General features: G+C 34.0%; 1 protein-coding gene across 1 annotated transcript; it reads right to left on the reverse strand.

The window, feature by feature from the left end:
* Nucleotides 1-773: 773 nt before the first annotated feature.
* On the reverse strand, nucleotides 774-6,030 carry LOC114749977 (protein SIEVE ELEMENT OCCLUSION B-like). Its single transcript, XM_028938527.1, has 7 exons — nucleotides 5,830-6,030; nucleotides 5,643-5,726; nucleotides 4,651-5,093; nucleotides 3,842-3,936; nucleotides 3,599-3,735; nucleotides 2,369-2,890; nucleotides 774-1,818 (listed from the first exon to the last, which is right to left on the reverse strand). The coding sequence occupies exons 1-7, from the start codon at nucleotides 6,007-6,009 to the stop codon at nucleotides 1,150-1,152; spliced, it is 2,130 nt and encodes a 709-aa protein (XP_028794360.1). The 5' UTR covers nucleotides 6,010-6,030; the 3' UTR covers nucleotides 774-1,149.
* Between the last annotated feature and the right edge of the window lie 10,084 nt (nucleotides 6,031-16,114).

Consider the following 16,114-nt stretch of genomic DNA (forward strand, 5'->3'; position numbering starts at 1 on the left):
TGTGTGTATGTGTGTGACATTGTCCAATGATACAGGATGAGATATTTCTAATGGCTCACTTTTCCCCTTTTTTCAAAGCAAAGGCTATATAGAATTAATGATTCAATTTCGACTATTTAATTAGTTTTAAGCTGACCCTAATCGTATCAAAAAGTTATAATATAATCTCTATGTCTCCATCAAGTAAAAGTAAGAGAGACAAAAATGCCTTAAAAAGCGTCATCAAGAGCAAATACTTTTAGAAGATATTCTTAATTTATTTAAATTAGGTAAGCAACTCCTATATTAAGAATGGAAGATAGTACTTGATAATTTTATTTTGTTTGTTTCAATAGCTATTAGTTGTTCTTCTATTATATTTTTTTTTCTCTTTTCCTCTTTAATTTGTATTTGGACTCTATGTTGTATGTTTCTGACTTGACTTGTGGGCTTCATACAAACTTGCGTATATAGCCCACTTTAGTTTAAAATTTTGTAATATTCTTATTTTTAGTGCGAAATTGAAGTTATATAATTTTAAGTGAAGAAAAAAGAGTAAGGCATAAAAGTGATAAATTAAATAATTTTAACGAATAAAAAAAAACCCTTAAGAACAAATTTTATTGTAAATAATAATGAATCACAATCAACTTTTACATAACAACAAAAGCACACTATATTTGAAGCCTTTATTCGAAACCTAATGAGATAGGACATCAAAGAGAGGCCAGCTAAAATCACACACCCACACATCCCTACTCAAACAGTTAAAACATTGAACATAGTATAACTACTTAATAATGAAACAAGCCTTCATCAATAATTTCAAGGGTGAAATATGAGAGAGGGATAGAAAGAGAAAGGTGGACCCCATTTCCGTCATGCTAGGTCTACTGTGCATCAGAGCTGCCTATCCTATAAAATGAGAAATATAAGCAATCTAATCACTAAAACGTTTTACAATAAGTAAACAGCATGTACTTGTTGCTGCTGTTTCCTGCACCAGAATTTATCATTGCATGCTATCTACTTGTTATAAAAACTTTTAGTGATTAAATTGCTTGTACCATACTCAATATTTTCCCAACTGATTTTGATAAGATTCAGACCAATTCAAAAATGAGATTCACAAATCTCTTTCTATTCCTCTTTCTCAACATGCATCAAACCCTACCTCATAATCTCAACATTGCCACCACTAGCATCAGCATCATTAATAACTTCATCTTTGTCTCCATGGCAGCAAGTGTATTCTGCTGATTGTAACTTCATTTTAAGCCCACAATCTGGGCAATGAACAGGATCATATATATTACTCAGATAATTCTTCAGCACCATCTGACGACAATGAGCAGCGTGATGTGGCAACTCTGACTTCACAGATTCATAGTAATTTCTAAGAGACACGTCGAACCCAGAATCCTGCTCGATGTTGTGTTTCCATAAATCAAAATCATCCAGTGTCTGGTAGAAACAATCGCCCCGACCAAGCAGTTTAACGTTTGGGCCTTTGCTCAGAAGAACCCAGCCGGAATGTTCTTGTCGGAGGCCGAGGAAGGACTTAACCTGCCGGAATGTGTCCTCGTCGATATCCTCCGCCTTCATCCTCCTCATGCTGTCAAATGTGCTCTCTACATAAGACCAGAACCTAGCAACAGTGTAACGTTCCTTGTGCCCTTTTCCATGGTGAGAATAATTTATGCAAATATCGAATCTCCTGATATTCTCGTGATCTTTTTTAATTCTCTCCAGTGCTTCTGGCATCTTGTTCAACCACTGATCATCGTACCAGTCAGTTTCGGTGCGTCCATAGATAATGATGTAATCGTCATCATTGATCTGATATTCACAAGCACAAAGAAGTTGTTCATTTTAATCCTCAACGGAGGATATATAGTGCTAAGACAAAAACTACTCCTAGTATATTCTGTGGGAGTTCTTCCTAATATTCTCTTGCCCCTATTACTCCTTCGCTGCTTAATATAATATCAAAGGGGCCAAATTCATAGAGATCAGCGAAGCTGTTTGTCTAAATATATCTTTCTTCTTTCCAACACAGGAAAATTGCCCATAAATACCTATTTGGAGAATTAATTGCTTAATGATACTTGAATTCGAATACTAGTACTTGCTGAGTATGAAATTTCCTCCCAAAATCTAACCTCTAATTAAATTACTAAAAATGGTAAAAGCATTTATTGGGGGTTGGAAAAACATTGTGTAAGAGTATATGTAGAAAGATTTTATAAAACTTCCGAGATTTTTTTTTAAAATCTTATAAAAAAAAAGACCAGGGCCGTAGGAAAGTAACTACTATGAAAAGAGAACATGTTAGTTAAACTATGCCCTACGAATAAAATGTTAAAAATTCATGTACGTACGTACGTACCCAACTATTGATTTGAGGAATGGTTTTCTTCAACTCAGTCCAAATCCAGTTCCATTTCTGAACATGAGGCAAATCATCACCTTTGCGCCATGGGAAAGCTTGGAGTTCCCAAGTGAACAACATGTGCAACGCATTGTCGTTTGTGAGCCTACCTTGAGGATTAAACACAGGCACTATAGGATTATTATTCTGATACTTCAATCTGTCTCTGATCAGCCTCTTGCATATTGCAGGAATAATCGTGTAGTCCACCACGTACCACTTCATCTTCCTCCTCATCTCTTCGAACTGTCTCTTGTTGCTGCTGCCTGAGATGAAGTTGTCTCCTTCTAATTCTTCTTCATCAACAATGGGGGCCCACAGAATCTTGAACTCATCTTTTCTGAATCCGTTTACAATTCTTGGATCACTCTGTTCCAGTCCCTCATGGATTTTCCTCAGAAGATATGTCTCATCATCTATACTGTCCAGCCCAGAAAGAAACAGCACAACATGCTTCGTCCTGAAAACTTCTATGCTCACCTGCTCATGCCCAAAAAAAAAAAAAAAAGAAAGAAACCCTTTAACTGATCTGTGTGATCGGTGTCATTTTCATAGAAAAGTTAATATAATATCAATCAGCTAGTGTTGCTGCACACGTATGCATGTTATAAGTCCCACACCGGGAATTTCAATGGATTCTTTCACCACGTAATGTTAGTTTTTTGAGATGAACCATTCCTCTGAACTTGTGATCATTACAATGCATGCGCACACACTGTATGCACATTTATTTATTAAACAAGATAGAGTTAGTACTAACTCCAATCCTAATTATAAGACCCTTTTTGTATACTTCCAATCCTAATTATAAGACCCTTTTTTATACCTCCAGTCCTAATTATAAGACCTCTTTGTAGTATACAAATAGGGTCTTATAATTAGGATCGAAAGTAGTATTATCTTTAGTTTTTGAAATTTAACCTCCTTTTTGTTTTGGTCTTTGAAATTTAAAATCAACGGGTTTTAGGGACAAATAACAGTGTCTTGGAATGGCAGGACCAAAAATTTTTTCAGGCAAGCCAAAATGAAGTCAAATTTATGAACTAAAACCACTGATGATTTTAAATTTCAGAAATTAAAATCAAAATGAAATCAAATTTCAGAAACTGAAAATAGCATTAAACCCAGTAAAATAGGTTCAAATTAAGATGATAAATTGGATTCTTGTTCAATATATAATACACAAACCATATCTCCAGTGGAGCCGTCATAGACATGTGGGTCATTCACATCTCTACGGAAAAGCAGGCACTTCAAGACCTGTACGATTTCTGTGGGAGTTTGAAACGCTATCCTATCGCGGTATCGATAATCATCTATGTAGGCTGCAATAGAAATACAATAGTAGTTTATATGTATGTATAGATGAACTTATATTAACTTGAATTCAATGAATTTTTTGTGTCACAAAAATAGAAATGAATGAATTACCTTTCTCACGGTCTATCTGGATTAGATAATCCTTGAGCCTCATGTCAATGGTGGAGATCTTGCTGCCAATATCGGATAATTTATACCTGCCCAGCCTGAATCCACAATATAAAGTGTGATTCCCATTAAGAATATCTTCGTTAAGAAAAAAAGAAGAAAAACCGTTGAATGTTTATTTACTAGCGTTTTGAATGTTAACTTTTTTTGAAAAAAGTGGTTGCACAATAATTATGAATTATAATTATTACTACTAAATAAGAAAGCTAACTAAATTAAGGAGTTTGAGTTACGCATGATATCGACCACATGCATGACATAAATATGAGAAAATTTAAAATCAAATTTTATTATGTCATTCAAAATTGATACAGGCGTACATCATACCAAATTTAAACTTCACCCACACGCATCCAATAGTTTTATACACAAACATGTAATTCAAGTAAATATTGGGTTGGTATCACTTTTAATCCTTTGAATTTGACTTATTTTGATTTTGGTTTCTAAAATTTGAAACTAGTTGTTTTGATCCCTGGAATTTAACTTCATTTTGGCTTTGATCTCTAAAAATACTGTTTCTAGGACCAAAAATTTTTAAGTGGACCAAAATGAAGTCAAATTTCATGGGTTAAAATCACTTATTTCAAATTTCATATGAATCAAAATAAACTAATGATGCCAAACCAAAACAAAATCAAATTTTAAGGATAAAAGATGATATATATTAATCAAACGTGTGCGCGTGTGTATATTTTGAGAGAGAGAGAGAGAGGGAGAGAGACAGAGAGAGAGGGAGGGAGACAACTTACGGATGGCCAGAGAGAATATCCATGTGAGAAGCCAAAATAACAACGGTGAGGACAGTCCAGTAAACCAAAGCAGGGAATTCATGCATGGCTTTCTCCAAAGTTGGAATGTTCTTGCCGTCATAAGTCTTCATTATACTCTCCAACCTAACCATATGTCCAACGGTTATGAGCACATTCTTCACCACAACGTTGTAGTCGTAGATGTCCCTATTTTTGCTTATGGCATGAACATTGCTCAACACAGCCAATGAGTTTCCGAGGCTGCTATCTTGTCTTTGAAGCCACTGTTCATATAGATGCCAGAAAATGCCATAATCTAAAGCAAAAGCTGCCAGTGCTGTCACTGCTTTTGCACACCATGAGTATGAGTCCAGAGTTTTTAGTATTGACATTGTTGTTTCATGGGCGTTTGTGTGGTACTCATGCCTCTGTGTCCCCCTCATCTGTCATCATCATGCCAAATACTACTTAATGACCATCTGATTAATTAAAAAGAATAGAATTGGAACCATGGTTCTAGGATCAAAAGGCCAAAAGCTATTGTGTTTGGATTAGCTTTTTGAGGGTGATTTTATATCTGAAGTAAGCATGTGAGAGGAATTTCCTCTCTACTTGTGTGAAAGCGCTTTTTAAAGTGTTTTTAAGGGTTTTCAAACTCTATAGCTTCTAAAACTAAGGTTTTGGGTTCAAATTAAAATGACGGTTTTGGGGCTGAAGAGTGAACATATTGCTGAAAGTTTCCCAATTACAAAATTTCATTGCCTAAGAAAACTTGAAATTTTTCAAGGACTCATGAAGTGCAACCTATTTTTAGCAAGTATGTGTAGCTTTTCTTTAGTTATATGCAATTTATCTTCAACTATGTGAAAAATGAAAGATATTTGCATATACCTGAGTATATCCTAATACTAGATTGGTGCAGAAATAGAAATTTAGGAAAATGAAACATTCTTTGATATACAAGTATAAATAATGCATGTTTGAGTTACAACCTGACAAGCAAAACGCTTGAGTAGATCTATCGGTGGCTCCAGATTGGCAAGATAAGTCTTGTCCAGCTTCTCCAGCGGATCATGCTGTAACAAACAATACAATTTGTAGATCATATATATTACTGTAAGAAGATGCAATACTTTTTCATCAGAGAGAGAGAGAGAGAGAAGGAAGATCTTTAATTACCTTTGTGCTGGGATCAGAAGTACGAAATGAACGAACAAGAATGTCCGACACAACACTGAAAAGAGCCTCTGGGTCAAAGGTTTCGCCAGGTTTGTTCACGACATAGCAATCGTAAACCAAACCCAAGACCTGCTTATCATCTAGGGTTAGTGGCTTCACGTTTGAATCCGGCATCACCATTCTCACCGACGTGGTTGTCGAGGCCATTCTGCATATAAGGTTTCGAATCAAGCAAATGACGTCTTGTGTACTGTTAATCTGCAATCACCATGCAGCGCAGTACCATATTTATAGGCTTATGGTTGCATCGGGACAAGAGCAAAGAGTATAAATCACTTTACCGGAGCCATATAATTAATTATTTTTACTCGACTATAACTCAATTCCTAAACCTTAAATTGGTTCTTATTATTTTAACTTGGTTGAAATTTAGTCCTTGAATTTTGACTTAGTGCAATTCAATGATTAAAGTATTGTCTTGGTTGAAACTCAGAACAAAGCCTTTGATTTGGTGCAACTTGGTATTACCTCCGGTTCTAATTATAAGAGCTAGTTGATTAATTAATTTCAGGAGATTAAGAAAATAAGTTAAATTAGTTATTTGTAATAAACATGTGTTATTTTTCTAAAATATCCTTACTAATCAAGTGTATTAGTTATAATTATCATTATTAGAAGGACTATCTTGGAAAGAATATATAAATATGAGAGACAAAACGGAGTCAGATCTTATATTTAGGACTAAAATAAAAGTTAAATGAGGTCTTATATTAAGAACTGGAAGTATATTAAGTTTTAATTAAGTCAAAATTATAGGGATATTGAGTTACACAAACTTAAAGATTAGGGACTAAATTTCAATCGAGTCAAAACCATAAAAATTTAGCATTACAGAGTTAAAGTTTAGGGATTAAGTTACGATTGAAACAAAACTACATGAAAGTAATTATTTTTCATAAATGTGTGTAGTTTATTAGCTAGCCTTTCTCTTATCCCTAGTAAACATGAAATCACGTGTCCTTTACTTAAGCTGATAATGATGTGCGTGGAATAACAAGTAACTTTGAAGCATGTTTCGTCCATTTCTTCTTGTTTTTTTTTTTTTTTTGATGTTAGAACTTTAACTTTTCAGAAGAAAGATGCCATGTGGATGTCTTTTTTTTTTTTTTTTGGGTTCTAACCCTTCAAGGAAAGAATAGGTTGCAATATACTAAAGCTAAAAGGGAAGCAGAATATTATAAGATTGTGAACACTGCAAAGAACAAAGAAATCAGATGTACGTGTCACGTTGTCCAGGAACATAGGACTTCAAATATAAATAATCAATGTAAAGATACACATAGAAATCAGTTTTAAGAATAAGATGTTGGTAATAGCTCACCATTTCCCTTTTTCAAAACAAAGGCTGCAGAATTAATGAATCAATCTTGACTATTTAGTTAGTATAAGCTGACTCTAATAAAAGAAGTTATCCATTTGTCTCGATGCAAGTTAAAGTAAGAGGAAAAAAAGATGTCTAGAATAGCGTCATCAAGAACACATGCTTTTGGCCCAAAAAAAGGCCCATAGTTAGTGACTGAGGAATTAATGTTAACTTGGAATATTTCTTTTTGGTATATTCTCCAACCGACAACCAATGCTTAATATTCCTTTCTAGCTATAGAAATCACAGAAGTAGCTATCATATCTAGCAAGAATTCACAAAAATATCTAGCAAGCTTATTAGTTGGAAAAGGTTCTAAAGAAAATAAAATCATGATTGATTATATCTATACTATCTTTTTTTTTTTTTTTTTATCTAAAGGTGAAAAAGGAATGTTGAGAAGATGAGGGAGAGAATTTTGAGAGGATCTGAATCCCCTTTATTAGGTTTCAATCTGTATAAACTCGGCCCATTAACAGCTCTTTAAAAGTAAGTGTATAATATCAATATATAATACTCTCGTCTCCATTTTTATGCTTTCATTAGTCGCATTTTATTCTAGAAATATCATATGCATAAAAATTTTGCAGATCAAACTAGGCATATAGATAAGAAGCGATGCAGAATTTTAGCCCAAAATCAAGGCCCACCTTTCTCTTGATCCATTTACCGCCCATCGTCACTTGATTTTTTTTTTTTAGACTTGGTCTTATCTTACCAAACCAACATAGGACTTTATTTGACACATGCTTCGTTTTTCACAACATATACATGCAACATCCACACAATATAATACCCCAGACAAACAACAGATAGGTCCAGAGAACAAACCTAAGTAGCACACAACGAAGATACATAAAGAACCTAAAACACACAGATAATTTTATTCATTATTATACGTAAAGCAAACTAGCTCATGGATGAATGATCATGGAGTCCACTTGGATTTCAGAACCAGGTTGTCAGCCTCGCCGTTCATTTTCTCTGACGATGAATGCTGATAATGGACCCCATGGCAACATTTGTAGCAGACAAATTCAATCTCCATTATCTTCTTCCGACAAGACGACTCAAGACGAGTGATGGAAATCGGAATTCTCGATCGAATGTTGTTCAATTCAAAGTGGAGGCAATGATCAGGAACACTAGGCTTCATTTGATTACAATAATTTATAAATGCATTGCCAAATCCTTGAAGCACTTGAATGTTAAATCTCCAATCATCAAAGTTCTCCAGTACACTCGTTGTTACAGGATCTTACCCCAAAACCAGAACTTTCTCGCCTTTGCTTACAAGAATCCAAGCCCTGTCATTCTTGTACGAGAGTAATGTTTGAATGTCTTTAAGGATAGGGTCTTGTTCGCGGCTGTTTCTCTGAACTAAGCTTAAGAAACAGTGTGCTATGTTGTCCCAGAACTTTGATGAAGGGTTTGGATCAGACACCTTGTGAGTTTGAAATGCTCAATTGTTGCGTCTGCTTGCCTGATGATTGGGTCCTTTTTAATGGCATCTATTAATGTACCAATCCTTTGTGTCCGGACAGCATCAGTCCCTTCATAGATGATAACGTACTTGTCGTCCCAAATCCGTATAGGTCGTCAAAAATTTCATGGTCCATTAGTTTCTTGGAAAAGAAATGAAACTGCCATGTGTGTGTGTGTCTATATATACATACATATATATAATGCACTGCAAACCACATTCTTCCCATGAATATTGTACCTTCTGCCCTCGGTCGCCTTGTATAATATGTAGGACTCGAGTTTATGCTGTACAAAGTAAACATGCGAGAGGAGATTTTTCTCGTGATGTGTAAAAATGACTTTTTGTAAGTGATCTAAACACAAACTAAATAGGAAAGACACAAACTACTGATTATGTGCCTCTCCTAAAGTGTACATAACTCAAAAGGAAAAATGTAAAGTCGCAATACACACACACACACACTCCTTCCGGTCCATTTTATAAGATGCTTTTAAGTAAGTTGGTTAAAGTGTCTTGATTTTTTAGAAATTTGAGTGACATTCAAGTAGAAAAGGATCTTGTGTGTAGAGTATCCATGCAATTGTCTTTTTCTACAATAAATATGGTCGCAATCTAAAAACGAGGACCATTTTGGAAGAACAAAATAAATAAATCTTATATATATTTTGATACAACAAAAGTTTATAGAAGATAACGAAAGAAGTAATACATATACGTATATACATATATACATATGCGTACGCATGTATGGACATGTACAGCCATTTCTCACAATTTGAATTAATGGAAGTGAGACATAACTCTCTTTTCTTTCACTATACAACTTTGCTTTAGGTAAATTGGATTTTGGAGGATACAATTTTGGGACATCTAGTGCATGAATATATCGAAGATGATTTTGGGTAAAAAAAACTGATTACTTGACTTTGGAACTTACCCATTTTCTGATCTCTGGATAAAACTTAGTTGCTTCGTTCCAAAACCAGTTCCATGGAACAATGAGAGATCCTTCACGCTCAGGTCGAAATGGGAAGGCTTCGATGTTTCAAAGGAAGATCATGTGAAGTGCATTTTTGTGTATCACTTCACCTCTAGGGTTTGTGATGACGACAATAGGACTTCCCTGGTAATGCCACTCCTCTTCTAGAACCTTCTTGTCTTTTATGACCAACAAGTTCTGTAATACGTACCATGGCATGCTTGATTTCATAAGCTTGAACTTATCTTGATCTTCATTTGCATCGCCTTCCACCACAGGAACCCATATAATTTCATACTATTGCTTCTCTCTGTCTTTCTGAATGCTTCGTGGATAGATTTCAGGACTGAAATCTCATCTTCAATGTTGTCCACACCAGAAATGAACAATAAAAGATTCTTCTTCTTCAGCATTCCACTGCTTACCTTTTTAGCCCCCGAAAGAGATCACTTAATAGTTAGGTGGAATTAATATGATTTTTCTGCAAACTGTTTATATGAATGTGAACTGCTGAAATCAAATCTTATTATTTATTTTCTTATATACGTTAAATTAATTTAGGGAAAAAATATTTAATTGGTATTTCCTTGTAGTTTTTTTTATTAAGTTTTTATAGTTTCATCAGTTATAGGCATTAGTTTCTATGCCTATAATTTATTAATTAGGATTGGCACAGATGCTGACTAAACAACATGTGGCGCAGATGCTGACTAAACAACATGTAAGTTGCTACAAAATACAAAATAAAAAGAGGCTTTTTTAAAAATAAAAATCGTATATTATCAACATAAAAATAATTAAAAAATTGTTATGCTCATAACCTCCCATGTTCTTATATTTATATAGAATCTGTAATCTGGTTAATTTTGACTTTATCCACGTGGCAAAATTAATTCAAATGCATGTAGGTTTGTTTTTAGAGTTAACCACTTGTTAAGAAGTGTTATCAAAGAGTTGAAGCTCAATGGTTTCTTTGGGGAAGATCAAAGCCCTTAAAAGCTCCACAATTCCAGAAGGAGACAGGAACACGCGCGATCGCCATGTTCGATCAATCCCAGCTTCTGCAAAATTCCAAACAAGCTAGTATTGTTAACGTTGATACATACTTCAAATAATTAGGTTTCAAAACCTGAAAAATCTCAGAAACATTTTTCTTTTCTATATAATTTGTAACCTTTTTGAAGTCCAATCTCATTTAAGTCATTATTCAATCTCATGAGCACATGATTGCGTTTCCCAACAACTTCGGGTTTGATGTTCCAATCTCTACATCAAATGCAATTGCTGAGTACATGAAGTAAATAACATACACACAGGAAAATAAAATAATTTGAATAGATCGTTGGTATTCATAGTAAAAAAGTTAGTTTTATCGTACCAAAAAATAAATATATAATGCCTGTCAAAATTTAATTATTAGTTAATTAATAGTATAAGCTGGGTTTGGCTTTGTCTAACTTGTCTGTTAAAGAGGTCAAATTCAAACCTAGCAACAAGCAGGTCTCTTCAAGAATAGGCCTTGTCCATAGGCCATTAGGCCAGCATGCGTGTGGGTAACATGTAATAATTAATTTATTATTTGCATTATTATGATTTTATAATTACTTGTGTTGTTTATCCAAGGTACTTGGTCTAGCAGTAGATCAGCTAGATTACAAAGTGGGTGAACTCAATTCAAATCCCACTTTGTTAAAAAAGACTCTTGGGGAGAGGCATTCTAACACAAAGCTTCGATTCAGATTAATTGGTTGCTCAAACACTTGGTATCCAAAAAATACGTCAAACACCGGGTGGTTCAAAGGGTTATAAAAAAATTAGTTGTGCTGCTTTATAACCTATTTAATTTTAAATATAAGTCTCTTTTTAAAGAAAAGGAGGAGGTTAAGTATCAAAATTGTCATGAGATTGATCCAATATTGTCCTTGTTATTAAACCTCATTACTATGTTGAGTTCTACTATCTCTTAGTCACTTACTACTCCTACATCATAGTTTCCAATAAGTGTCATATATGGAAATAAGTATGTAATAATAATAAATATCTAAGATGAGACTACTAATAAACAGGGCCAACGATACATTCTAAAAGATAATCTATATATCGAAAATGCTCTATATATATATATATATATATATATATATAAAGCCACAAGCCTAGTCTATTTTTGCTTATTTCCTTTCCTATCTAAGAAAATTTTCTATAAATGTTAGTTAAAAAGATCTAGATTCCTCCAATCACTCAAGGAGACATATAATAAGAGAAAAAGAAAAGAATTTGAACCAAATGTTAGCATACCCATCATAAGACAAAATAAGAGAGAGACAAAAACCAAGGAAATCAAGATTCTCTGCTCGGTAAAAATAAATAGATTATAGAGACAATAAAACATAATAGTAGGTGAGCTCCATCTCATATCACATGTCACTTTTTCTTAGCAGATTATTATATGAGTGATCATACTGCGCATAAAAAATTGATGAGAGAATTAAATAAATTACTTACAGATTAGTCTTTTGATTAGCACAAGTAAGAAGAGTGACAAACTCATTTATTTTTATATATTTTGATATCTTTTTTATGGGTTTTTGTCAACTTATTTAGTCTTTTTTTGCATTATTTGATTATTAATTGTTTTAGTATGTTTTGTTTTGAATTATCATTTTATAGGGGCAGAATTGTCATAGTTTGGTTTAATTGTGATTAATTAATTTTTAGAACAATTTATGCTACATTATTTTTGATTTCTCATTGCAGGTTTTTGGGAGGATTTAAAGACAAAAAAAACAGGAAAAGAAAAAAAAGGAGCCAAGAGGGCAAACCTAAAGAAACATCATCACCGTCTTCTTCTTGACATCGCGTGGAGAGAACGAGAGACCAGAGACAAAGCAGCGGCACGTGAAAGAACCAGAGCTTTCCGCATTCTCCCAGCATCCCCTTCATCTTCTTCTTTGCGTCTTCTTCCTGGTGGCAGAGAGGAGTGCGACAGCGTGAGAGACAGAGTGAAGGACCAGAGGGGCGTCATGAGAGTGGCAGAGGAGTTGAACGGCGAAGACAGAAATCATCCATCCTCTATATCAATCCAAATCATGAATCCAAGCATTCAATAAACCCACCACCATCATCGTCTCTCCCACCTCCGTTCAAGTCCACCATTGTCATCGTCTTTCGTCACTGCTTCTGGTTCCAGGAAGAGAGAGAGTTCGACGGAACACCTCCCTTATTCCATATCAGTCTTCATTCTTCGCGCTTTCCCACTAAAATTCACCAACCATAACCTTCAATCTATCTTTTTAATCCGTTTTCATAATCCGTCATCATCTCCCTTCAGATTCCTCACTGTTCTGTCACCGTCTTTGGCGCTTCCTAAGTTTCCCATCACTTTCTTCACTGTTCTTCATGGCTGAACGTGGTGGCTTGCCAATGGCGTTGTTTTTCATGGCTATCCGTGGCTAGATCATGATTCTCTGATTCAGCAGTAATGGCAGGAGCTTGATCTTCATAGGGGAATTTTAGCTACTTTAATTTCCTACCCAATAGTTGTTTAACAATTCCTAAGTTTTAGGATAGTTTCTTGATTATTGAAAATTTTGTATTGTTTAATCTGCTTGCATTTGGAGATTAATGTGACCGGATTACTGTTTAGCATCTGACATTAGGTTGTTTATAGCTTTAGTTTCAATTAGAATATTATGGTTATGACATTTGCATTGACTTTAGAGTTAATATATTGTGATTTTCTAAGGTAGTTTGGAATCTTAGATCATATTGTTTCTTGTTAGTTTTAATTCTGTTATTTTGGATTTAAGAGTTATAATTAAGTATTGGTTTTTAGCATCCTTAATTCCATTTTATTATTTTGGTTGTAGTTAGTAAGTTGGGATTTTGAAAAAAATTTTATAGCAATTCAAGGTAACTCGGTTGTTGGATTAAAAGCTTAAGTATAATTCTTAATTTATTGTTTTAACTTCCGTATCTATTAAAGTGGGTATTGCCCGTGTTGTTGAGTTGGAGGATTGATTACTATCATTGTCTACTTGTGTGTTTCATTTTAATTCATTTATCATCATTCACTTTAATCATTTTCATATAAAAACATAAAAAACAAGTCATTTTAATTTCAATTTAATTCATGGCCTTTAGTGAGCAATTCATCAAATTGAAATCCTTTTTGTAGTTTACGTTGCTTACATTTATTTGCTAGGATTTAATTTCTTTTTCAGCTCCTCAAAGTGAATACGATCTAGATTGTGTACTATACCGCACTAATTCAGTTAATTTTGGAGTAACCTCAAGGAGACAAATTAAGGGTATTATTTCGAAGAGCTAAGATCGCCGAGTAAGTATAAAGGTCACGAGGGGCAGAATACAAAGCTGGGACATCTCTTGGACTGCAAGTTTTATCAGCTATTATCTTCTCCAATGTGGATATTCCCTCAGTAAGTTTAAATGTAATATCCATCAAAGTGGTAATTAGGTCTGAATTGCTCTGGGTTGGCCTGCCCTCATCTTCAAGCCTGAAAATGTGAAGTTCAAGAGTGTTTTGTTTTGTAGGTTCCATGAGAGAAAGACGACAAGTTACGCCATAGTCCAAAGCAAAAGCTGAAAGAGCAATCACTGCCTTTGCGTCCCATGTATAGTTTCAAAGCCTCTCAATTCCCACTACTGTTTCGTGTGCCGTAGATCGGCTACAAAGCTTGCATGTCATCTGTAACAAATTTTTTTCCCCCGAATTATCACTATCGGTTTCACATATAAAGAAATTTTCACATATTGCAGATAATCTTACATTGTGTTTTAGAAAAACCAACGTATGTTTATTATGGATAACTAGCAATTAAATAATTTTTTTAATTTTTACAAATTAGTTATCAAACTTCTATATTGAGCACCGTATACAGTATTATACTTTGAAATTAAAAGTGAAAAGAAAAAGGAAATGAGGAATGACCTGAAAAGCAATTTCTCTAAGGGTACTGAAAGGTGGCATAAAACTGGACTGTGGAACCCTGTCTTCTATAAGTTCAACAGCTTTGGGACGCTGTCGACGTAAATACAAAGAAACAATATCAAGCGCACACAGAATTTGTTTGTATGAATTGTTTCCCGTATAGATAATATACTATTAAGAGAAAACGATAATAAGGTGGTTGTACTTACACAGGCACATACATAAATGGGGTTTTAAATACCTTGAGATCAAGGGATTGGCCAATATGAGTGTTCTTGACAATGTTGGAGACAACGTTGTAGAGAGAATCAGCATCGTACTTGGAAGCTTGAGAATCGTGGATTCCTATAATGTGATTGGAGATGACTTCATCAGGTGCTTTGAATGGGTTGATCTGATCCAAAGATTAACATTGCTGAGAGATAGAAGCCATCTTGGACGTCATGTCTGCAAAATGTCGTACACATGGAGGAGAAGATGACCAGCTTGCGTTGTGTATATGATTGCTTCTCACGGTGTATATTATAAGCCCTAAAAGGCATGTAACAAAATTATAATGAATAAATACATAAATATATATGGTAAGTATAAAAATGTGAGCAATTGAAAACATCGAAGTGGATTTTGAAATATTGTCCCACATCCTGATCAGTCTGATCGAAATATATGATGCATGGTCGGTATTATTTCATTTTTTTGGGCGAAGAAAATAAGAAACTGATTGAGACAATAATCTTTTAGGTCTAGAAAAGTCAATATGATGATTAATACTCTATCTGATAGGATATAGAACATTAAAATAAACTATTGACATTATAGTAAAGAGAACCTTTATAAAGTATAATAAAGGTAACCTTATTGTTTCTATCTGATAGGAGGCACAGTGGGTGTGTGTGTTTCTTCTTATTTTTTTCTTTTTCACCGCCGCCACCCAGCTCGCTCTCTCTGCGTGTCCCCCGTCTCTGCTTCTCCGGATTGTGGGTGACGAATTATTGGATATTAGGGGTTATTAGGTGGGTTGCGTTTTGCTCCCTTTTTTTTAATTCTTTTTTTTCTTTTTTTTCCTCCTTTTTTTTAATTTTAATTTTTATTTTTAAATCTTCTAAAAACCTGCAAACAAAATTCAAGGATAAGGTAGCATTAATTGTCCTAAAAAATCAATTAGTCACAATTAAACCAAAATATAACAATTTTGCCCCTATAAAAATAGTAATTCAAAATAAAACATATTAAATCAATTAATAATCAATTAAGGCCAAAAGGACTAATTAAGTTAACAAAACCCATATAAAAGATATCAAAATATATAAAAATAATTGAGTTTGTCAAAAGTCTACTTCTATCTCGTGTTTGTTTTCTTCAAAATTGAAAAACTAAAGAATTGATAATTAACAAACCAAGTTATCCATTATTTTAATTTACAATTCAACTATTGTAAAGCATATTTAC

The sequence above is a fragment of the Neltuma alba genome, unplaced genomic scaffold (genome assembly GCF_004799145.2).
Source record: "Neltuma alba isolate B1F8T4 unplaced genomic scaffold, ASM479914v2 tig00006255_pilon, whole genome shotgun sequence".
Lineage (NCBI taxonomy): Eukaryota > Viridiplantae > Streptophyta > Magnoliopsida > Fabales > Fabaceae > Neltuma > Neltuma alba.